The sequence below is a fragment of the Accipiter gentilis genome, chromosome 10 (assembly GCF_929443795.1).
Source record: "Accipiter gentilis chromosome 10, bAccGen1.1, whole genome shotgun sequence".
Classification (NCBI taxonomy): Eukaryota; Metazoa; Chordata; class Aves; order Accipitriformes; family Accipitridae; genus Astur; species Astur gentilis.
Window position 1 is genome coordinate 25,476,697 of NC_064889.1, and position 26,161 is coordinate 25,502,857.

The 26,161-nt window shown below is 39.6% G+C and overlaps 1 protein-coding gene across 3 annotated transcripts; it reads right to left on the minus strand.

Moving 5' to 3' along the window:
• MORF4L1 (mortality factor 4 like 1) lies at positions 1–26,135 on the minus strand. Of its 3 annotated transcripts, XM_049812181.1 has the most exons (13): positions 26,007–26,135; positions 21,088–21,134; positions 17,827–17,894; positions 15,455–15,541; positions 14,630–14,710; positions 11,884–11,946; positions 6,466–6,491; positions 5,761–5,849; positions 5,353–5,454; positions 3,616–3,704; positions 2,162–2,334; positions 1,732–1,816; positions 1–716 (listed from the first exon to the last, which is right to left on the minus strand). In XM_049812181.1, the coding sequence occupies exons 1-13, from the start codon at positions 26,044–26,046 to the stop codon at positions 632–634; spliced, it is 1,035 nt and encodes a 344-aa protein (XP_049668138.1). In that variant the 5' UTR covers positions 26,047–26,135; the 3' UTR covers positions 1–631. The 3 variants fall into 3 exon arrangements, with proteins under 3 accessions (XP_049668138.1, XP_049668139.1, XP_049668140.1); XM_049812182.1 differs by lacking the exon at positions 11,884–11,946; XM_049812183.1 differs by lacking the exon at positions 21,088–21,134 and having other exon boundaries at positions 26,007–26,070.
• Positions 26,136–26,161: the final 26 nt, after the last annotated feature.

The following is a 26,161-nucleotide window of genomic DNA, read 5'->3' on the forward strand; positions in this document are numbered from 1 at the left end:
TTTGAAATTAAAAAAGTTTATTTGAAGATTTGTAAAACAGCTCTTTGAAAGACCAACATTTCCAAGACACTATGATATGATAAAGCATTTTCCTATTGTTAGAATATAAAAAAGTCACAGTCCTTCAACCACCTAAATAAAAGCATACATTTATGGACCAAACACTTTACTTCCAACACCAAGAAAGTAAATGGGTTTGAAAGTCAGACTAATCAATAGCACCAACACTAGATGATCACAAGCCCCATGGGTCTGAGAGTCTGCATTTGTCATTACTACACAATAAAGCAGGTTAGTGAAGCAAATCTTAATGTCAAAACAGACCTACAAGCACTGAAGAGTTCATACAATGAAATATCATAATGCATTTTTTACATTCCATTGATGCAAACAACAGTAGCAAGCCAGAAACACCAAAGAGTTCCCGTTAAACTCCAAGCTTCCATTTCAGGACAAGAAATTTTCAGAACTTACAAATGCCAGTTCCATTTTAAACACACAACTTTATTCACTTTATGTTTACATAATTTGTGCAATAGAGACATGTGCAATAGAAAGGTGAAGAACAAGATGTAGAAGTGGACAGTATTACAAGGATCCAATTATCACTTCACTGTCAAGCAGCATGGTATTATACTGCTTTCCGATGATACTCAGGAGGGGCTACTTCATAGTCACTGGCGCTAAACAATGCAGAGGAATTCTTTGCTAAATACCTATAAAAAATAACGAAAACATTAAATTACCTTCTTGCCTAAAGTCTCCATTGTTTAGCATCACATAAGCTAATTGCTAGGTGTTTGCCAAGACCATAAAACATGATTTCAAGAGTAGAAAACCAACACGTATCTACTAAAAAGTCAGCTGTGTAAAGCGATTAAAGATTTGACAGCTCACACCAAAAAAAAAGTCAATTCCAGACAAGTTGTCATGCAACTCTGGCTCCAATTGAACACAGGGAGGTTAAGATTAACAGGATGAAACAGTTTACATTTGAGGTTCAGTCAGCTGCTGTACCAAGAATCCATTTACTACTGATGGTACTCAAAGGGGTAGAGACAAGGAGTAGGAGACTATGAAGTTCTGTCTGCATAAATATGGTACTTGAATGATGGCTAGAGCAAAACAAGCAACGGTCAACTAAGCGCAATAGCAGAAGATAAGCATTAAATGCCATCACCCCTCATCGAATGGACTCAGGGATGTAACATGCCTACAGCACCACAGGGTACTGCAGTGCACTAAAGCTACAATGACAGTCTGTCCCATAAATAACATTAGTAAGGTTAATCTGTTTTTAACATTTGCTCAATTGTTGTTGAGTAACTGTTGTGTAATTTACTAGTTTGCTGTAATTGTCATCTGCTTTTTATAGCAACTACAAATAAATGCTTCAACATTTATTTTGAAACAAGTAGTAGACTCAAGACAGTTTAAAAGTGCAGACTAACAGATACATAAACACACATTTAACTAGCAATAACCTCACTATTAACTGGAGAGAAATTAAAACCAGTCTTACTCATGTTCTGTACAGCAGAGTTTGAGAAAGCTTCACCGCAATCTTTGGTGAAGATACCACACACAGGCTCAAGATACAGATATTTTATCTATCTATATCTATCTATCTGTGTGTTATATAGCAACTATTCACTGAAAATAGGCCACATTACAAAAGCCTGTGCTTACTGAACTTTTTATTTCTTGCTGAAAGACTTAAAAAGTACTCACTTTAAGAAGTCATGCAAATAGTTTAACAGCAAAGCCAGGCTCTTCTCATCAAGAGGAGTGTAAGCAAGCATAGCTCCAATTCGTACTGTTTCAAAAGAAGTAATACTTGTTAGTTATAAACAACAGCTTTAACAAGTATTTAAGTACAGTCTAGAACCCTAGAGTTAGCATATAAAAGCAGCCCAGGAGTCTATTCCAAAATATAGAAGCTCACCTAAATTAACTAGACTACTGAAAATTCATTTCCATTCTAAATCCCTGAGTGGCTCTGAACATTTTAGGTACACAGAGTAAGGAAAGAATGAAACCACATTTTTCATAGTTGCTTGTCAAATTTCTGCAGTTCACATCCACTGAGTCTCAAGACAAGAAAAGGAAGCATTCAAATACTTCTAACTGCTCTTCTTCAATCTCTGGAGATCATACTCACCAAATAACCTCAGTAGGTGTGGAGCACCATAGACCTGAGACATTGGAGCATCTGGGTGATCTGCTAAAATTTCAGCATATTGGGGCCTCTCAAACTTGTACAGCAGTTGAGTTCCCAGCATGACGTTGAAGTATTCTTTAATTCCAGCCACAACTTCATTGACTGCATACTCCCTGGTAAAAAGAAAAAACGCTGCAAGTCTTGTTCTAGTGACTGGGTGGACACAAGATGAGACTTGGCTTGGTCAGTCCATCAAAATCATAAAGAACTTTCACAAGCCTTCAGATTTTTCAAGGAAATTTGTCTGGAGACCTTAAGATGTGCAGCACAGGGAGCAACGCATTTCAAGACCTCCTTTAAAAATGGACTGTTCCAAACTCGGTAAGAATGTAGGCAAACCAAGAAAAGCCTTGCTTTTAGTCATCTACTCACTTAAAGAAATTAACTCTTAGAGAGTCCTTTCAAGCAACAGTAAGTATTTTTAAGAACACCTACCCACTCTTCTGTTTTCAACCAAAGTTAATCCCAACTCACACTAGTTTAAAAGTGCAATACTATTTTAAATAATCAGACTGAACTCCTCCTTAATGGAAAGGGACAGCCACCAAATATTTCAGGCAACTGACCCTTTCTAACTAGGCCTCTCAAACTCCTGCAGGCCTCCAACTTCACAACTAATTGAAGAATAACTGTATAGGAATTAGCAGTGACACTGCACATCTGAGAAGTACAACCCTCACTCCACCCTGCAAACAAATTTAGGACAGACATTAGGACAATTACATAAAAGAATGTTAAAACACCCTGACAAGTCAATAATATGCTTCCTCTTGAATGAAAGAAAATAACTTCACATTTCTAGTTTGTCTCCCTTTAAAACAGGGAAGCTTCATTCAAGAATAAACACACCTTGTTTGCTGTCAGGGCTGGACAGCTGGTGTAATTACAAGTAAGAATCTTCAAAGCTATCACCTCAAAGTAATTAGCTTTGCCCATCTGATTCTTTTAACAAGTCATCATCTACCTCTCTGTCCCCCGCCCCTCTACCTCTGTGAGAGAGTCCACCCATACAGTAACACTTTGCTCATCTGCTAGGTAGCTTTTTTGATAGTTTGTTCAGCTCATACATAGCAAGTGCCAATAACTTTATTCACCCAAAGTAGGAAGCCTGAGCTAGAACAAAGGGGTGGAGAACTATTCACTTGACTTTTATCAGCTTCCTTTAGGAATAGGCCTAAGGAACATGGGGGAAGCAGAAATAATATCCAGAAAGCAGAACTGCATTCTTGAATTACCTCCTCAATGGTTTCTAGACTCCTCTATCACCTTGGTCTTGGAACATGAAGCTGGACATAGGGCTGGGACATGTTTAAGAACCTTACTAAATTCTCCATGAAATACAGGTGAAACAACAGCAAGAGAAATATTGAAGGTTTGAAATGGCCACCACTTACTTGTTATCAGTATTTCCTCGTGATTTTTTGTAGTTTGCATAATCTTCTAAAATGGAGTCAACGTTCTTCTTGGCCGGAAGATAGAAGAGCTACACAAGAAGCGAAACCGAGCAAATACGAGTTGTCTAATTTACGCAGACATTTATAACAGCATGCTAAATTTAAATCAACATACATAAGGACATTTCTAGAATAAAACTTACAGGTTCAGATGTTAATTGTTATTAAAGAACACCCAACTGTTTTAGTGGTGTGTACAAAAAAATATCCTGTAACAGTGACTATATCCATGTTTCCATTTAACACTTACACTGCTCAACAGCAACCTGATGATGAACCTGAAGTCACTGAAGTCACCCCAAGAGTCAAAGGTACACAGCAAAACACACACATGCCCCTACAGACCTGCTTACACCAGGCCACACAGCAGTTAAAAAAGCAATGGTGACCATTTTTGCCTATTCTTCTGTCTGCTCCTCTTCTTGCATCCACAGTTCAGCACCTGGCACTACTGTTGCTGCAAAGCAAGTAAGCCTGCCAAGCACCTGCCAGAAAGTTTTGTTGCCTGCACAGTCTGAAGAATACTAGAGCTACATTAGAGCTTACAGAATTGAAGAAAAATATTCCCAGCCATGATTCACCAAGGATTAACTTCCATATTTAACACCATACACAGACCATCTGTACCCACAGACACTAGTTCAGTTGTATATGGCAAGGCTCAGTAGTACAGCAAATTCACATACTTGGGAGGTTTTTTGAGGCATGGGACCCTGTTCACTTATCCATTTCCTTTCACAAGAGCACTACAGTCTGAAGACGTTCAAAGGGAAAAGAAAAAACAACTAAATCTCCAGAACTGGAGTCAGAGTAACACACAGCAGTGCTTAAGCACCTTTACTGCTGATGCAAGTGTAAGATTTGTATTCATCAAGAAAATCAGCCTTATTCACATAGGACTTGAACAAGATTTTTACTTGTCTGGGATTGCAAGAACAGAGACAGTACCTCAGAGCAGCAGTAAGTTAGAGCATGCAATTGCAGCCTATCAAACAATAACAACCAGTTTTCAACAGTATTTTCTATGTTTCTTGCCAATTTTAGTAGTGGTTTCATACAAGAAACAAGTAATGATTCATTAATACTTTTTAAGTTCATGAAAGGGTTTTATACTTTTAAAATTGAAAGCAAAGTTTAATTTACTGTATCAGGAAGCTTTATATGCATCCAGCCTGGCAGAAGTTAAGAATCACTATCCTAAGTGGCAGCTTTCTGTCAGAGCTGTAGAACAACTTAAGATACTTGCTGAACTTGGCAGTAACACGTAAACAAGGCAGGAAGGAGCCAAGGTAAAATAGGCATCACATATGACGTTCCTACAGACCAATTCTCTGCCAACTAAGTAAACTCTTCAAAACCTACCAGCCGGCCAAGAATGCATAGAGTTAACATCTCACTTAAAGCTTAAGCAAGTATTTAAAATTATTTGCCTTTCTAGCTTATGCTTGAGTAGACCAAGTCTATTCTACAAATTTACATGCAACTCTGCTGAGCTACAGTCCTACTCACAGGTGACCTTTGGTTAAAATCCAACTGGAATAAGAACTGTCAAGTAAGCCAGCAGGCTGCTGTCAAACTCCACAAGAGATTTCACTACACTGCACTTGAAGAGGGTATGAAATTCTGGTTTTAGTGTCCTCACCTATATATGGCCAGATTGTTCTTTTGACAAATTACCTGCTTTTGCCTGGTGATCAAGTCCCAGTCATCTACCAGCCATGGTTTCAGCTCTTCTGGGATTTTCACCTTTACTTCAACTCTGTTCATAAATGTTTCTTCCTGAAAAAAGTGAAGCCAGACTAATTACTTTCAGATAACTGTCCAAGCTGAGTCACCCATATTCCTTGTTTTCACAACTGACGTACACCACTGGACTGAAGAACTACTACAGTAATTTCTGTAGGCTCCACAAGGAATAAGGAAATAGCTTAGATTTTTCAAGGCCACTTGGGAACCTTAGTTTTGCAAGTTGTAGCATTTCACACTGCTATACTGCAGGAAAAAAATATTGCTGCCTGTATTTCTGAGCAAAGCAACCTTCCTGTTTTCTATCAAAAATCCTGTGAGGGAATCAGAAATACATACACTTTCAACCGTTGGATCTACTCGAGCCCTCTTCTTCCTAGGAGGCTGAGGAGTCTCACTGGTACTGCTCCCTTCTCCAATTCCTGGAGCTGTACAGAAGACAGACATTATGCTGCTTAAGAAGTCTAGTAAGCCAGTAAGAAATACCAGTAAAGAAAGATTTAAAAGAAAGATTTAAAAGTAAGACTCAGACTTCTTTCAGGCCACCTTTTCACTTTGTTTTTGATTTAAATATTACTTGTATTCTGGAAGTCCCACATATTTGTGACAGTTTAAACTGCTGTATTTACACTTATCTGAAGATGGAGGTTTCTGCACTAAAACCAAACCAGTATGTCAGTATCTGTAATGTTCTTTGGAAGAATTTTTGGAACCACCAGCTCAGCTTTGCAGATATGCTACATCTCCATCTCAATAAGGAAACATAAGTTTCACTTATGAAATTATTTCAACAGATCCACAGAGATACACTTTGCTTTTAATTTGCAAGAGGACAAAATCTTGACAGACTTAAACAAGTAGTTCATGTACAAACCAGAAAAGTATGCATTCCTCCTGACCAAGAGGAAGAAGCATCTGAAGTCCAAGATGAACAACACAAGGTGATAGTAGGTAAACTTAACCGAGGCAGATTTAAGGTCTTATTCCAGCTAAGAATCCTTCACTAAGGATATCCACTTATATACAAAATAAAGGCATACTTACTTTTCTGTTTGTTCTTTTTTGTTTTCCTGCAAGAAGAACATAAATTATTGCAAATATAAAGATAGTAATACTTAAAGAATCGAAAGTAGAAAGCCAGCAAAATTGTCCACCAAGTTCAGAACAATGAATGAATACTCAGTAGCCTATGGAGTATTTAGATAAAAGCACATGAAAGAAATGTCAGATATGACTTAGCATCACAGTTACGACACTACAAGATTTTTCATGTAACTGGTTAGAATTCACCATTTGGGGGGGGGGGGGGGGGGAGAGGGGGGGAAATCACTAAATTTAAATCTACAAAACCCCAGAAGGCATGCCAAGAACACAAGTATTTAAAAACAGTACTGACACTTACGCAAGTAACATCTACAGATGTTTCATACTTTCCAAGAGCTTTTGGAAAACTACACTAGGTTTTAAGTGGTTTATTTCTGTATTTCAGGGATCACTTTGAGACAGAATATGGGACAAGGAAACAGAAGTGCTGGGAATTATGAGATAAATCTCAGTCAGCTTCCAGTCGAATTATCTTCCAGTAAAGTATTGAAAAAACTCACACAGGTTTACCACTACAGCAGTAGAGGGAATTTTACATAGCACTATCAGAATTATATGCATGAAGCTGCATGGACTGCCTACAATTCCATCATCAACTTTTAGGGGAGATCACGATTACTCTTGCCACTTACTAGAAACATTTGGAACAGTACTAAATAGTATTGTCCCTAATATTTATCTTCTTCCAAACGCTTCTCTCAACACTTACTGTTTCTAATTTACACACTTCACACTTCTCTAACATCTCTATCCTTAGCGTTTATTTTTATTCCAAATGAAGAGCTGTACTTCCAAAAATTTTTAAAAGAAACCTGAAATACAGTGCACACGACACATAAATATTCAGATAGGTCAAGAGTAACAATGACAAAATTAGACTGTCCTAACAGGTATTTTTGTTATTATCTGAACTTTGTATATTTACTAATTAAAATTTTCTGAAAATGGTTAAGAATACTACTAGTCATTTTTCAATTTGCTCACTATTAACAGGAGTCCAGTTAAACCTCTCAAAAAAATGGCAGATTTTGTGGATAAAACTCTTTACCCGTAGAAGATTATTTCCTTGGAGATTCACCACTATCTCAAGTGACTCTTGTATTCAGGCTTTGAACTGGGTTTATCTGAATCAGGAAGTAGGGTTTCTAGGAAGGTCTGAAGATAAGAAGAGTAAGGTTTTTTTCAAGCTTCAAGTCAAACAACCATTAGGCTTAAACTATGGGCAGAATAAAGACCATCTCTCTGCAGGAAGAAGGAACAATTGCCAAGCTGAGTCACTGAAAATGGACTTCTGTATTGAAGAGAAAGTCTTTTCTTCCAAACCTAGAGTCAACACAGAGGAACAGGGAGTCCTTTCCAGAATTAAAGTCACAAAATAAAAATAATGTTAAGCATTAGTCTAGGACCAGAGTCTTAAAAAAATCGGGACAGGGAATATAAAGTACTTAAACTACCACAACTAGGACAGTAAACCACATCTACATTACTGACGCACAAAGTCTAGCATGAACCATTGTAGGCAGTTGCTTGTGCTCTCCCACCTCATTCCTTATATTTCAAGTCATATGCCTCTGCTTCAAGTCAAAGCAGCCATCTGTTTGCAAAGTCTAAAAGACACATCTGAGTTAGAGAACAAACAGAAAGAGCTAAGGTTAGAGACAAAACATTAGCATTTGGCAGACTTTTGATAGCCTGTACAGCAGGCTGTCTAAAGTAACACTCTTCATGAGGTGAAGACAACTGTGCAAGGTGAAGTGCTGCTGTTGTGTACAGTAACTGAAGCATGCAGTGCACTTGATATCCGGAAGAAAGACGCAGCATCTGTATCACGGAGGTTAGGGACAGCCCTACTGACAGAAGTTGTAGCCCAAGATGAGCAGCACTTCTTGGATAACTAGATTCCATTAATCAGACCAAGCAGACTCATTTTGAGACATACAGCTGAAGAACACCATGTGTGTTCCTCATGATGGCAGATAATGTCTTCCTGCAAGGACAAATGGAACGAAAGTCCTGAAGTGACACAAAAAGGTGAAACATATCTAGGATAGGTTAAAACACGTCCATTTGTGCCACTTCACAACTACATCATGAACTGCAAGCCCTATACCGCTGTATAGAAGCAGTACAAAAACTTACACTGACTTCTCTTTATATAGCAAGTACAGCACAGCTGTTATTCTTCATTCACGTATTTCTCTATTGACTAGCATTTTTCACTGAAAACTGACAACAAAACTAAAAAGCAGCATGGAGGTTTCAAGGAAGCTTCTGTGGAAAAAGTTTTAATTAAAAGACTGAACAGAAGTGCAAGGTGCTGAAGACCTTGCAGTTCAAACTTAAAGGATGCATCCCACTGTAGTCAGACATTACCTCCTCAAAGCAGCAGGGCCAGCAACCAGTTCTGGTAAGAAGCTAACTCAGCCCTTGTTGCAGGGTTCTATTTTAGCAGAACAGGAACACAGAGCTACAACAAGAATATTCGACTATTGGGGATCAAAACATGAGACCTAATTAGAAAGCCAAAAATAAATGAACTACTGACATAACCATCTGAAATTGTGTAGAAACAAGATAATCAGTAGAAAACAGTATTACAGCTTACAGAACAGCTCACAACAATGAAATGCTATATATCAAAAGTGACAGACTTGGAAGGAAAATAAGCAGTTCATGCCACAAGAGCATGGACTTCCAATACTGAACTTCCAATCTCAGTATCCAAATCAGGAGCATGTACACGATCAAATGGTAAGACTAAAGAGGATGCCGTAGAAGACAACATACTGAAAGATTACACTTCACCTTTCCACAGAGATTCATCAGAAGAAAGATAATCTTAAGTATCTGTCACAGAACCTTGGATACCACCTCAAGCAGCCAGCAATCTTTGCACAAGAGTTGGTGTTAATGCTCAGAGCTCTAAAGTGGAGCGTCTTCTGGACATATCTAGAAAACTGTCTGTAGAAAGTAAAAATAGCTTAGAAAATAGAATTCAACACAGACAAATGACATCAGGAAAAAAACAAGACTTGGGATGATTTACTTACTCCACAACAGTTAGTCCATGACCTGGTAGATAAAAATGTTGTGGACAATAACAAGTATTTTACTTTCCCCAAATCCATGTGCCTTTAAAAGGAACTTAGAGGTCTGTCAGAACCTCCCTACTATAGCTGGTTAAGATATGAGCAGCAGAGAATGAAGGTAGTTACCACTTGGTCTCAGGCATTTGAGTTCAATACATTTGTAAATGCCAGAAAAAGGAGATCAGGTGCCAGTTTACTGGTAAAACAACAGTTGTAACTAAGCTATATAAAATCAAAGTCTCTCCTAATACAAGCTGTATAATAATAAAAAATTAAAAGATTCAAGTGTGAAAAATAAGTATGTTGGAAAAAAGCGTGAAATTAGCCACTATTGCTCATGCAGCTTGGTCACTAACTTAACTGAGAGAAGCATTCCTATGAAGATTCAATTAAATCATAAAACATTATTAGCAAAAGGAGAGAAAGAAAAGTCAGGATTATATACACGTGACTCCTGTACCTGGTCAGGCAACCTAACCTTAGAAGGCACACTATAGAACTAGAAGAGGTAAAGAGAACAGTTGGTAGTGTACATATACCACGAGTAATCAGGCAGACAAGGGCTTTCTCAAGTTGACAACTGGGCAGGAAGAGGAGGGGAAATGTGGTAGAGGTATCACTAGCAATAAAAGGTAAAGCTTGAAGAACTAATCAATCTTTCCTCAAGATAGATGGAAAAGACCAAAAAAACTAAAGCAGCAGACATTAAGACGACAGGAGGAGTCATTCTCTTTCCTCCCCTCTTCAACACAGACAGTACTGAATTAAAATGAGAACACGCTGCCACAAGATGACAGGGATGCCATTAGTCCAAACGGTTCAGACATTATTACATAAATACAAGAGAGTCCTACAAAGGGTTATTAAACCCATCATATGGATACAGCCTCCAGCTCTAAAGTCCCTTAACTGCAGACTGCTAGAAGCAAAAAGGGTATTTGGGGAAGAGCATCATTCTAGGCTTGACTCAGTTGATTATCCCTAAGCATATGTTACTGGTGACCATTAGAGAGCCAAACAGGTTAGGAAAATCTCCAGCTTGGGCCGGTGTAGCCATTCCAATGTTGTTAAAGGCCTAGACAACTGGCATGTAGACATATTCATATGCTGCTTGACATTTAGAGGACTTGGAAGTAGCTTGTGAGAGCTACTAGCTGTGCCAAAGATAGCAGAGGATGCCACAGGAGACAAGCAGCAGGAGCATATGCTTCTGAGTAATATGTTCAGATGAAGAACAAGACTTCTATTAGAAGAAAAAACAGTAACTCCCAAGTTGAGATAGTGTTTTTAGAGCATCTCTGATGAGACTGCTTGCATATAGTATCATTTAAAAACAGATGCTATTCTCAAATTTGTTATTCAGTGCCGTATCTTCCCTCCAGAACACTCTCAGTTGCCCTTCTTATTTTCCAAGCATCTGTTAACTCTGACTGTTTACTGATTTTTTTGAAAATTAATCATATTAGGCCCATGAAAGGTAGCATAAACTCTTACAAGTTGGAGTTCAGCAGAGCGACATATAAAACAGCCTGCAGAAGCCAGTATCTGTAGTGTTCTATTTCATTTTTGGCAACTGCTATACCTGTACAAAAAATTTTTTCTATGATAGCTTCTAGCTAAAATAATTATTTTAAAAACAAATGTATACAACCTGCATTTCATGCATATTTCTATTTCATCAGATATTGCTTACAAATAGCCCCAAAAGCTTTTTGAACCAGTTGCTGCAGTTTACAGAAACAGTTATTCTGAACAGACTCAAGCCAACAATAAAAATATAGCATATTAAGGACCAAGTTCAAACCTCACATTTCTAACACTATCTATCATAGCAGCCTTGCTCCCCAGACTTACAGAAGACAGTGCTGTTTGTTATTGCTTTCCAGAAAAGCAGAACTCCAGGCTGCAGTAAACATGCAGACCAACTGTAACCCTTTAGAACTATCCAGTTTCAAAAATCTGAAGTCAGTTGTCCTCCACTTCTTTTTAAACAGCGGACACACTGAATGCATTTGACTACTTATACTGTACCCTAACCCAACTGAAAAGGTATACATTTCAGAGAAACTAAAAAGAGGTGGTCCATACTGGCTTTAAAAAAAACCAAAACGATATACTGCAGTACTTATAATTGTTAACTGAACTGCTACCAAAGCTTACATTATTACAGCTAAGGACTTTAAGAGTCTCTGAAAGAGAAATCTATGAAAGCACGGAGATTTGGATTTCAGGATGAAAATCCTGGTTTGACAATCCATCCTTAACTCACCGCGTCGATATTGTAGGGGTCTCCAAACAGCAAACAGTATGCGCTCCATCTCGTCTGAAAAATCTAGGCACAATGGGGGTTGAGTTAAGGAAAGAATGTCAGACCTAGTGTTTAGCCTTAAAGAGAATCTATTTAAGATTCAAAATTTTACCTTTTTTAGCAGCATATTATAGTCTTACTGAACTGAACATTCGTGGAGGATAAGTTGTGCTTAGATTGTTATTTCCTTTCCATTATTGTTTGGCTATCTGAAGAATAAGTTTCAAAATACAAGTTACCTTTCCCTTTGTCTGATCCTCCAAGAATGCTACAAAAGGTAAATTTTGAGGCCCAAATAGGTTGACAGTGTTACCCTTTTAGAATAGTTGTGTGATCAGTTTCTCCCCCTCCCCACCATCAGTACTTTATGTATCTACAATGACCTTAGATTTACAACAAGAGAACAATCCAGAAGTTTTATTTTGGAACTGTTGTTTGAGATTTTTCAGAAGCCATCTTGCCTTTAACGGTAAGCAGGATGTGAGAAGCAGTAGTTTGGTCAATAATACATCAGTATCACAACCCTGCATCACTGCTAGGATAAGTCAAAGTATTTCCTCTCCCTCGGCCTCCAAATAGGGAAGAAAAATAGGGAGACTTTGTTGAAAGAAGCACAGGTCTAATTTAGAAGGATGCATTGGATGCTGATAATGGCTAGAGACTAGGAGCAAGATCAGTGCAACAAGCATATGGGACCCTGTTATAAATAACTTTCACAATGCAAGACTGCTATTCTAATGACAGGTTTTCCTTCCTCCCCTTTACAACTCTGAAAATCCACCATCAAGGAATTAATTTTTCCAATCAACTTGAAACAGAAGTTTTAGAGAATCAGGTTATCTGTTTTGCTATGCTGGAAACAACCTAGTGATGACAGCAAAAAGCAAAGCCACTCCCTTTCCCCAACTGGTTTCAACCAGAAAGTAAAGACAGACCTGGTAATATGCTTTCAAGCTTTAGAGTTACACAGAGGCTTAAGATGAAGTAATTTCTACTGTGTGGGTCTCCCTTGGATGCTACATTATTAGGTGTTGTTGAGAGGATTAAGCCAACTTTGATTTCAAGCACAGGTTAACTTTTACCATTTACTCAGCCAGAGAGAACAACTCATCCCACTGCAATCAGTCTGAACTACCAAGATGACTAAAGCTGACAGTATGGGGAACCCTAATCCTGAAGTTACTATTGGGATGTTCTCTGTAATGCAAATTGTAGACATTTACAATTGAGTCATCACTACCTGTGTCAAAGTTACACATGAAATTAATTCTACTCCCACTGACTAAAATGCAAGAAGACTCAGGTGCAACAACCACTTAAGCAGCCAAATTAGTAATGGTCATAATTTAGATCTGTTTAATTAGATTTTAATGACATTCATTAGGAACCGTCTAAACAGACATTTGGTTTGGGTTTTTTTGCCACCCCCAAATGAAGACAAGCAGGTGTCTAGGTCCCTGTCAGAGGTCCATCCTGAGCTGACAGAGCACACCAAACCGGTGGTGTTAAAGCATCTCAGAACCTACAGCGACAAGACCACAATGGAGCATGCATGCAGCATTATGGCCAGATCTGTTGGACTCCCCATCCCGGAGACCAATTTACAGCCTTGGCTAGGCTTTGACTAATCCCAAAGTGAAATCTGCATTCAGGATCTAGAGGGGGGAAAAAAACCCCAAAAAAACCCCAACCAAAAAAACCAAAACACACCACACCACCAAAAACCCAGCTGTATCCACTACTGCTGCACTTCTCAAATCAATGATACATATTTTGTAACATAAAGTTGCCCATAAATGAGACATGAAATCTGAGGCTGCTGCCAAATGCTCTTTGTAGGAATTGATGTCATTTCAGCAGCTTCCTCATGAAGACTAGAATCATAAATGAAGTTAGGAGTTCAAAATATCACATTAGTAATGACCATCTTCATAATTAAGTGTAGTACTATCCCCACCAGAAGAGTTTCATGGCACATGAGCAAAGAGCAGTAGAGCTGTACTGATTGCATGAAATCTAAACAGAACACCATGCAAGCCTATTCTGAACAACAAAAATGATGGAATGAAAGAAAACTGACAGTTACATCTTGAAATTATTTTTTCTAATAAATGTCTGAGCTTGCTTCTGGTCTCTTAAGATGCAAAACCATTTTTAATAGCATATGGGTTTAGTTTTGTCAAAAACAGCAAAACAAAGAATCTTTAAATGCAGTTTTAACAATTGTACAGTAAGAAGGCAAGGTATTTTAAGGATTTTATTCAAAAGTGCTTGCACAAACTGTAAAATTCTATATAGAAACTGATTTCACTGAGACACACAAGCCTTAAGAAGACTCACCACTTTTTGAATGTCAGTTCACTAACTTAAGAGGAATAAAGTGCAAAAAAGCACAGAGTGTTAGTGTCTACTCAGTACCTTGATTCAGTATTAAACACTGCACAATCTAAGAAGGCAGTTTTAATAAAATACTTCAAAGCCCTTTTTGATATGACAAAAGCGAAACAACTTTTGTATGGGTTGTGTCAGAAGTAATGTAGTTTAGCCTGCAGAACCATTCTAAGAAAAATACTATTAAAAGATCAATAGTAAAACTGACAAGCAAAAGTTTGGGAGGTTTTTTGGGTGGGTTGTTTTGTTTTCAGGGTTTGTTTGTTTGTTTTGTGGTTGTTTTTGTTAGTTTGTTTTTAACTAAAAAGCTTCTTACACTTCAACATTTTTCTGCTGCAGACCAGAAGTCTTCTTGCCTGGAGCAGCACCTCTCATCTTCCCCTCTGCATATTGTTCCCTTTAAAAAAGAGTAAATGCGTAAGAAAGACTTTAATGGAAAAAGAAGCTTTTTTCCCCTCAAAGTGTAACAGGTTATGCAAAACATTTAGATAATGTCTAGTAAATGACTTTGCGAATCAGTATGCGTCACAAGCAGGAACAAATTCAACTCAATACCAAGAAAATGTAGTCTTCTTCATACAACACTTAGCAGTGTGAACACCCATTTCCTCCCCCTCCCACCATCCTTGTTATTCTGAATCATGCAGAAGCAGCATGCTGCTTCTGAAAAATATAAACCAGCTTCTCAATAAAAGCATTTCTATTAAAGAAATACAATATTAGCATTCATAAAAATCAAGGTAGTTGTAGGCATCCTGAAGCTGTCTGAGAAGATCCTTACCACTTAACAATATATTTTAAGGATACTGCACAAGGGTCATTTTTAACCACCTAATTTCCACATTACAGGATATACTTGCAGTTAGTCAGGCTGCCTCTCTGTTTCATCAACCCACTCTTCCTTAAAATCTCAAGTCACCATTTTAAAATTAAGTAGCGGTTTGCTCTTTCTAAACTGCTAGAGGACTAAGATCAGAACACCTCTGTAAGCCAAAGCATCTCAAGAATAAACAAACATATGAACACCTCTTGAAGGCTTTTTTTTTTTTTTAAACTCACTAACTTCCCTTGATATATAGTTGTTGGATGGAAGCTCTATAAAAAAATTTACTGACAACAATTTCTAAGAAAAACAACTTACTGATTGGCCTTTTGAAGTTCTTTTTGTTTCTGCAAATTGGTATCCACGTATTTGAGCACTCTGCTTTCTGGAACCCATTCATCCCAGCTGAAAAAAAAATTTTAAAAAGTCAAATGATCATTCAAAACATTACATAATTGCATTCTACACGCAACAGTCAATTAAAAGCTTCACAGAATTTGAGACTGAACTCTGCTTTTGTATCAGGTCATGGACTGGCACAACTGAAAGTGTAAATTACCAAACGCATTCCCCACTTACTGAAGCTGTAATGATTTTTCTAGGGAAATGTAACCCTCAGTCATTTCCAAAGAGTTTCCCAAACTTGAAGGATGGGCAATTTAGGAGGGAGGGGACTGTCTTTAATTTAAAAGAAGCATCTCAGGAAAATAAAAATTTTCTACACTTGCTAAATTATGGGACACCTGTAGCCATAACTATATTATGAAGCAAGTTTCCTTTATCTATTCCAACATTTTATAGGTTAACAAATTCAGCAATAAGATCTTACTGTAAGAAGAAGAGCTCTGATTTCTGTCTGTGAAGGAAACCAAGATGGCATGAATATTTGAAGAATCTGAAGTGAACGATTTAAGAGAACAGGTGTTGGGGAAATTGCCATTACGAGCAAGAATTCCACTTTGACAAAGAGTGGATAATCAGAGCAATCTGACAATTTATTTCAAATAAAACACATTAAAAGTGGCCAAGTTATTCTGAAGTACGCAAGGTAAATATATAGAGAGTTCTGTGTCATTTTCATTTCACGGCAATAGCTGCCAGTCTTAGAACATGGAGGTGTACAAGAAGTACAAGGTCTTCAAGAGTGTTAAGACAAGGCAAGCTTAGCATCCAAAAGTTAGAGAAACATATTTTCAGCTGTACACATTCTAAGACTATGTTTTTAGGTTAGTGCTTTGGTCAGATATTTAAGCCACTTGTCTTACTCCTGCCTGTATAGCTGCAAGAGACCTTCAAAAGAAGTGCTATATAACTGTGCAGCACATTATACTATATGACGAAGAAACTTTTTTAGTATCCTAACTGTTGATATTTGCAAAAAAAAATTAAGAAGTCAAGCAATTAACAAGTAACAAAGGACCATAATTATAGAAACCAAGATTAAAGAGTCATATTGCCCCAGTTGTCTAGATCTTGCAGCAACGCCACTTTTAATGTAGTTAATTGGAAGCTTGAAGGCAAAAAAAACTCAAACAGCGCAAGCAAGAAAAGCAGGAGTCACTACATCACTTACGGCACCCTTCATCAGAGATAAACAAGGAGAGGAAGTATCAAATTTATGCTGCCTCATTAATATACAACAGCCACCAGAAGAACCAATTACACTCCCTGTAACTGTCAGCGTTTACAATAAAACATTTATCTGTGCATTCGGCAGGGAGGCTGTGCAGATGCATTTAGAAAGTTACATACTAAAACATGAAGTTCAGCTTTTAGTCATGTCAGTGAGATCAAGATACTGGTGACTAAGAGTCTTCACTCTAGAGTCTGCAGCATTAAAATGAAACAAAACAGGTTTTGTTTTGTTTCAGCTCTCTGAAAAGAATTCTGGAGTCTGAAGAGCTGAAGCTTTTAATTGCTATGAAAACCCCTCCACTTTTCCCAAGTTCAAAACCTAGTGGTAGAACAGAATTCAAATGAAAGAAAAAAGACAACTACATAAATGCAATAATGTAATGAAAGTATTCACCTTTAATGGGCTCAACATTTATTTCATGGAGACACCTTTATTCTTCAACCTCTCTCACCTAGAATCCTCCCATTTTTGCAGAAGGGAAAAGTATTTCTAACTTTACCTCAGCATGAGAGGCAAGAGCTGAAATACAGGCTTAGCCTGCTGCTGTGAAGGACTAAAATAGACAGCCTTTCCCATTCTGAACACAGCCTTCAGTAAGCCATGCTTCTCCAAATTTCTGCTACCTAACTTCTTTGCCAAAAGTGGTATAAAAGTAAAGTCCACTGTGTATTTGAGTAGAGTTTTGCTCCACCTCAGTAGGGGTTGCCTCTCCTACCAACACATAACAAGGAATTTTTTGTACTAGCTACTGCTGCCAGGGAGGAATTACAGTAACTATTTTCAAACAATGCTATAAAGCATCACCATTAGTCTACTGACACCCTAGGCCAGTTTGTCTATACAAAGCTCTGAAGGGTTAGTCAGGCAGTGTTTTCTTTGTGTTACTATAAATCATTGGCTTATGTATAAAAATCATTTAGGTCAATTTCAGAAAATCTCCTAAGGACAGGGACATGGTAGTGCTAGTCCATCAAGCTCACATTCAAACTGACAAAGCTTGCATTTTCCCCGTAAAGGACAATGAAATACTGCTTTCATTTTATGCAATACTTACTTTTTATTCCAACCACTGTAATGGATAAAGTATTTCACTTGCTTGTCCTTTATGGCAACCTTTACACACTGGAACAGAGAAGAAAGTTCAGTCAGTACCAGTGAGAACAAAGAGGTCTGAATGAGCTTTGCTTTTTTAGCTTTCAGAGTTTAAGCATGCAGAGATTTCCATGCAAGCGACTGAAATACCAGCAGCTATTTCACAGCAGAAAGTAAGTTCTCTAACACAAGTTACTGCCTATTTACAGATTTGGAAGGGCTAGGCAAACAAGCGACTCTACTCAGCTATCCAAAGGGACACCTTCATTCGCAAGAAGGATCAGAAACCCCTGAGGATGACCAGAAGAGTAAACAAGCAGTCACTTCACTACCCCCAGGTTAGCCAAAAGCCATTCACTAGAGAGCTTGTTCACATGCAGGCCCCTACCTCACAGACAGGTAAGCTGGCTGAAGTAGAGGAGTCTTCAAAAGTAAAATAAATAATATGGATCTCTACAGCCACAGAGAGAGCATTATATTCAGTAAAAAGATTTGCAGTAAGGGCTTTTTCTAGGTTAAGAATGTATACATGAGGTAAATAAAAACAGTTATTTCCTGGCCTATGAATACAATAACTTCCTCATACACTGATATTAAGGCAAGACGATTAGAATAGAGAACACATATATAACAGGATTGCTCCAACCACTCCACAGTATCACTCAGATTCAGAAGTGTCCCTCACAAACTTTTCTGCCTTACAGTTTAGCACAGACCTACTCACAGCCTGCAAGACCCTGCCTCAGCTCGGAGGAATATGTTCAGGTGAGCTGGAACAACTGTGCACGCTGCCCAGTAACAACACAACTTTCTCCTGCCCCTACAGTCTGGCACGTAAGAGCTCAAGCTACCACGTTTATGTAAAAGAAAAAACACAGCCAGAGACATGCCTCTTCCTGAAAAAAAACAAACACCACCACCAAACCAAACCAAAATCAGCCCAGAACAGAAACTACATAACCCTAGTTAGTTTAATTATGTGCCCAGCACATGTCCCTGAACTTCTTGGCTATACCAAATTAAATCCACCAGCTTTGGCACTTCATCCAGAAAGTCATCAAGTCTTGTTCTGGAGATGTTGAGATGTAGGTGCCACTGTACCACTTTAACAATGAAATAACAAGGATGTTGTAAAACATGAAGAATCGCCCTCTTTGGCTCTAGCTTTTAGTCCCTTTTTCAGGATTTTTTCCACTGAAGTAAAAAATTACTCATAGAAGTCATAATTGCTATTTTCTTGCTGTGCTAATTGAGTCACCTCCTTAATATTTGAAAGGGCAGAGCCCTCTGCTACAGAACATTTTCTCAAGACCACTGTGGTGACCTCAATGTGGTATATCCTCTTCCATTAAAAAAATTGTCAACGAAAGAGGAACATCATATTTCAGTACTAATCTCCAAAATGCCATATACGGAACTTAAACGCAGTCTCACCCAGACTTGCAACTAGGAGTAAGGATATCATAGTCCTGTTTACTATACTACTGCACCAGTGGCTCATTTTGACAGACCTGAAGTTAAAAGCCATACAAATACAGACTGCGTGCTTAAAAAGTGTCTAGTTATTCTGAAAAATGTAAGAACTGAGCATGAAGTAAAAGAAGATTCAAATGTATTTCTATACCAAAATCTTTTCCTTCCAGCTAGAGGTTAGAAGTGCCTTAAGTGAATCTCATTTAACTCTGCATTGTACAGAGATGTACAAATAGTTACTGTTTGCCATAATTTTTCATACTACTCTAACACAAATGAGTGCTTCTCTCATCATCTTGCTACAGGAAGCCAAGGATACGGTCATCAGGAACAAAACTTATGTATTGAGAATCACAGAAGAAAAATACATCAAAGGAACGGGAGGAAAGCTAAGGTTATTATTCATTACAACCTACAAAGAACCTTTGTAAAATTAAACCCAGTTTCTTCTGCCATTTCAGGAGCCCAGAAGGATCCAGACTCTCAATATAAATAGCCAGCCAAAAGCAATCATGCCAAATGGGAAGTCCCTTCCAGCACCAAGCTCGCAGAGCCAGTTCCTGCAACACTCATTCCACTCTGTGTAAAAGAGAAGAGGGGCACAGCACAGTATGAAGAAGCACACCGCTGTAGCAGCTCTGGGCTGTTTAACTGATGAAAGAGTTAAGATTGCTGCTAACAGAAGTTTGTTTCCACAGAAACAGAAGCCTTGATTGCTCTCCTCTCTGTACTAGCACCTGGACAGGCACTGGCAGAAGACAACACTCTGAGCATACATTCACAACGAACTTGTCCTCCAGTAACAGACCAAGGGAGAGAACAGAGTAGAATCACTCAAGAAAATGTTTTAGACAAGTACGTCCCCTGTCAATGCTCTGGACATTATTTTAACATTAGAATGACTACTTCCTGATAGCATGAAGAGACGTCAAGCATTGCTAGCTGCCTCCCTACTAATACCTCTCTGAAGTTGTCCCATCAGTTAACATTTACTGACACTAAAAGCGGATGGATTTAAATGTTTAAGGTGCCCCAGGCATTTCTGCAAGTCTTCTAATCCACACAGCTATAAAAGCCCTCTTTTTCAATTTCACAGGAAGTGGAAACAGGCAGTCAAGTTAGGAGCTATACCTTCAGTAAAACAGATGCCATGGCAGTGACATCTGCTTATGGCCCACAAGAAATGCACATCATTGAAAGCGTGCAGCAGAAGTCCGCAACTGAAGCAGTAGGAATACTCCTCCAAGTCACAAATTTGCAATGCATGGTATCTGCGGTTAAAAACCCAGAACTGAGAATGCCACTTCCTTTGTCACTTTAATCCAGCATTATCTCCTGCAGCATTGTTCCATTTGAAGACCACTGATTGTACTCAGCCACCTATATCCCTGAGGAAGCTCAAACTGCAGCTAACTTACTAGCTCATGCATTAGCACCAGCACCAAGTCCTATGGGCACAAATGTTTTCCAGTGTTCTGGGAATACAGGTGTATCAGATGTTCAACACTAAGACCACCCAGGCTTTAGTAGTTAACCAGAATAGCTGCATAGTACCACTGGGTTTTCTGAAATTTTTCTATAATATAGAGCTCCAGGACTTAAAACTGATTTCATACATTATCAGGTTTTTGTTCATTTTAGTTTTAGTCCTTAATCCCACCTAGTGAGGCACAGTAGGTAAACTAGTATAATTCCTTATTTTCTTGGGGAACAGTCAGAACCGTCTGCAGCAGTAAGCAACCACACATACCTTTGCTTCATAAAGGAGAGGTCCATGAAAACAAAGCACTCGTTCACCTGAAAGAAAGTTGCAGATAAACATCTTAGAGCACCACCAATGTGCCATTTCTGTAAAATATGTCATCAAGTACAAAACAGCATGAACCTAGTGTCAACCTAGGAAGAAATTCAAAAGCAAATACTGATTTGAGAAGCAGGCTGGTGTTTGACAAGCAAATTCACTCTTGTACAAAAGAGGATCAGAGCTCTGATTATTTAGGCCATGAAGCAAAGATTCCTGAGGACTCCCTGAAGAGCACTCATGCAAGGACAGCTGCATGCAATGTCCGAGGCTGCCCAAAGTTCTGCAGAATGGCTGATTACTTCTGCAAACAACTGGCACCAGAAATTTGCATTCCTGCTCATACTTCCAGCCACTGTCAATTCAAATTATAGGCACCCTTGCATCCTATTGCAAGGCTGACAACAGAGAACTCCTTCAAAGCCTTAAATTTCAGATGCAGACACCAAAACACACTGGCTCAATACAAATGGACTACTTCAGCCTAAGTACTCAAGCAGTAAGCAGGTAAAACTGTCTTAGTGTAAGGGATTCTTTAGTCTCCATGACATTGCATTTTGATTCAGAGCAGGAAATTATCTCTCATAAGAGATGTCACCTCTGCCTCTTAAGCTTCTGACACAAATGAAACCAAGTGTTGTTAGTGCACCTTTTCCTGCAGGAGGTACACCACCTGGCATTTCTAGTTCAATGAAGTCAGGAAGAGAGAGATCCCCACATTGTTTCCCCATCCTACTTGTGGGATAGAAGAATGCCAGGTTTGTGCAACAGCAAGAAAAATCATTCACTTTGTGGTTTTTAATTAGGAAGAGATTGTTCTTCAGTCTGGTTGGGGTTTTTTTGGTTTCTTTTTGGTTGTGGGTTTATTTGGTTTTTTTTACCCTCAATGACAAGGTCTTATTGTGCAGTTATGTTGTGGGAATTTGAATGTACTTAGCACAGGATATCTGAGTACAGATGTTTCCTTCTTGAAAGCTGCAGTACCTCACATTTTCAGAGACAAGCTGTGTAATACACTCCAGGGTGTAGCACACATCCAGTTCTGCCACTATTTCCAAGACACGCAGGACAGAAGAGAGCTCTCACAGTCACCATGTGCAGGCTGTGCAGTACACATATGCAGGTACTTATTCAGTCCTCTGACTGCGCTGGGAATGAGGTGTGCAGAAGCAGGCCATCTCACCAGTTAATAGAACTCCAGATGTCTTCTTCCTTGCGAGCAGCTCAGGAATGACTAGGGTGGGGAGGGACCAGTTCATGGGCTATGCATTTAAAAGTACGCACCGTTGTAAATTTTACTCTGCTCTTCAAAACTGCTTTCTGCATATTCAAGTGATAAATACAGTCAGTGGCACATTGTACCATTAACTTGAATCCTGTTCAATTCTGGCTTTATTTTGCTCTTTATCCAACAGACACGTAACATGACATTGATGAAACTTTTGACCAGATGGGCTCTAAACAGACACTCGCTCTGCAAACAGAAATTGAACATCCCCACAGCTCAATTTTTATTTTTTTTTTTTGGTGAGGGGGCAGAGCAGTTCTTGCAGTCATTCCCAAAACAAACTGCTGGCAGGATCAGGGCAGTTACACAGTTTATCAGGTGGCTGATGACAAAACACCTGTTTTCACTTGAAGCAGATGAGGGAGGACTCAGACACACCATTTCACCACCAAGACTGGGAGACAAATTGAAAGAGCAACAGGCTCTTCAACCAGCATGGCTACTATCACATTTCACCTAACACATCCAGACTCTGATTGAACAAGATGCAACTATAAATTTACTACTCATTCCTATGCTGACTGAAAAGAACTGCTCATGTTTTAAGATTTCATTATTATCCAATCTGTAGGATTCCATGCTCTCCATAAAGCTGAAACAAGTATTCACAGTAAAGTCTAAGAACGCAACTAGGTCAAAAATGTATTTCAACCTGTAAAATGTATCAAGAAAGAAAAAGACTTGGAAAGATTCTCACAGAAGTGCCCATTTTGGTAGATGCAGTACTTTTACTTAAAAAAAGAAAATGTCTTTATAATCAGGGCTAACAATCAGAAGTTACATTATTATCCTCATGCGTCATACTGCTCACTAGTGCTACTGGAAAACACATATCTGTTTCAACTATTGTGCAAGGTCTTTCTAGGTAAGGTGTTCACAGTTACCAAGAATTATTTTATTTATTTTTAAAAAACAGGACATGAATCTCAAGTTTTGCAGAAAGGGTTCTTCTGTTTTCATGATAGCCTAACAGGCTCTCGCTCCTTCCCAGCACAAGGCCTCTCCTCTGAGCCTACAGACCATTCTCTCCTACACACTGCCACCACTGCAGCAGAACACCCCCACCTATTCCTTATCCCAAAGACAATATTTGTAGGAGAACAGCTCTTTAGCTGAAATAGCTGGTAGAAAGTATTGGAACATGCTAACGTGCTCTGTTAACACCCCAAGATGCCAAGCTACACAGAGCATTTCTGTTGCATATGAATGGCTTCCATGCTGGTACCCGGCCAGCACACATTGCTCAAACACCAGTTAGGCTCTAAAGGGGCATGTCTTCTGGTCTCACCACACCATCAAAAAGCTTCATGTGAGGAAAAGCTCAGGGAAGTCAGAATTCAACTGCCCACTCCTTCGGGTGTTTTACATGCAGAGTATTTATAGAAACAAGAGGTTCTCAACCTGTGGATCAACGATACAACTACCAATGAAGCCTTCCCATCCACGTAAGAGCTGCAGGCTAACTAGCATCTTCAGAACAGACCAGAAAACACAGCAGTCTCATCAGCAGAAGAAAAAAAACCTGCCTTAAGCAACTCAGAAGTTGGATCTGATATCTGAGACACTTTTGTATTTGCTGAAAAAAAAAAAATCAGTGTCAAAATGTAGAACACTTGAAGTACCTACAACCCTTAATTCATAGCTGGCCCAATGCTGATCTCATTTCTCATGCCTGCATAAATAAATCAGCCCCTGCAGTTTAAGGGGTACTCATACTTCTAGCTTGACATTTTTATTTCCTAGCTCTTATAGGTTTTCACAAAAAATTCAGCCTCCTCCTCACCCTTTGCTTTGTGAAAAATTCCAATCTGGATAACTTCTAAGTCTACCTATCACTCTTTAATGTACACTTAGCTTGAAAGTCTACAATTAAAATCATTTTCATTTGTCATGCTATGAAGGGACATGATAAAGCATTTAAGTTCCAGGCCTGCAGGAAGCTTTATTCACAGCACTTTTCTCCCTTTTTAATGTCACAGTTGAGATCAAACATATTTACATTGCGGAGAAAAGCTTAAAATTTTTAACTTCTGTACTAGATTTAGGTTGCACATATTCCTACAGCTGTGAACGTAACTTTAGCCTGGAATTCTACTTAAGTTTTAGTTTCTGTAGTTCACTTAATTTCACATTTATTACTATAATGTAAATCATACATTAAAATCTTGATTATTTCTGCAGGTTAATAATACCATTGGTATTAATGCGTGGCATGGAATGCTGATGCACGATTGAAAACGTTCCGACACAAGCAGCCACGAAGCACACACAATTACACCGTTGTTTAAGCTACCCAGAATGGCCAGCTTCCAGTCATTCTGCTGCAAACTGCACTTTTAAAGATAAACCGCAATCCTGTGGAAAGTCCTGCTTAGAAGCCAAAGCTAGGGACAGGTAGAGAAGAAAGGGTGATGTAAGTTTTCATTTACCATTGTCTAGCGTTTTCATTTACCTATATCAGTATCAACCACAACCATTATCTAAAAGAACCAAAATGTATGCAAAATAGGTCTCAGGAAAAGCATCATCCTAACCCTTATTCATCTACAAAAAAATAATCTGGTGCCTTGTTGTAAATATGGATTCCCCCACAACTGCCAGCTGTAGTCCAAACACTGCCCCTGTGAATCCTCCTGCATAAGGATCCCTAACTGCGCTCCCTGTCAAGGAAAAGCAAATAACGACCATGTTTCAGACTCAAGAAAATAAAAATCCCGACAGACTTCAGAGAGTCCAACAGTTTCAATGCCAATGAATGTCCGTGCCTGCAAGAAAATGAGGCATACTTAGAATAGAAGAGGACAGGAAGGCCCCACATCTTCTTGATAGGAAAAATGAGGAACAGGAAGAGAGACAAAGACTACTGGAATTCATTTTCTTCCCCGTATTCTTACATTGTTAGGGCTGAGCAGTGAAAGCTAAAAAACAAACCATCCTCTGTGCTGATGAACCATAAACATTGGGAGTCCAAACCCGGCCTAGCTGAAGGCCTTATTGAAAGCTTGCCTCAGAGCCACAAGCACTGCGAGGCGGAGCACTGCAATTATCCTCTGCTTTATTACAAAGGAGAGACCTGGCCGAGGGCAGAGGCTGCCTCCAGCCAGGGCCGGCCCCACCTGAGCCCCGACGGAAGAGGGCCAGGACTCGGCCTCTCAGGAGCCTCCTCCACGGCCGCCCGGGGCCCTTTCGCTCTGCAGTGTCCCCGCCGCAGGTCCATCTCCTCGGACTGCGACTCTTCAGAAACGGCGGCGGGCTTTCCACCCGCCTCCGCCGTTAAAGCGTTTCCTTTGTTTCTTTCTGGCCCACCCACCGAGGAAACGAACGGCAGCAGCGGGTTGAAAGCCGGGCTTTCCAGCGACCGCTGGGCGATGCGGCCGCGGGAACCCACTGCCGCCGCCGCCCCGCTGGGAGCCGGCCCCGGCCCCGGCCTCCCCCTCCCCACCCCCGGCGAACCCCCCCGCCCAGGCCTCACCTCCCCACCTCAGCTTTCACCCCCGCCTCGGGCCCCTCCCTTCCCCACACCGCAACCCCCAGGCCTCGGCCGTCGTCCCCCCCCCCCCCCCCGGCCCCCCGCACTCACCCTCCTGGAATTTGGGCTTGGGGTCCTGCTTGGGCGCCATTTATAAGTGACTCTCCCTCCTCCCGCCCCCTCCCCGCGGGGGCCTCACCACCTCCGCCGCATCATGCGCGGCCGGCCCCAGCGCCCTCCGCGCCGCGCAGGCGCGTTGCGTCCGG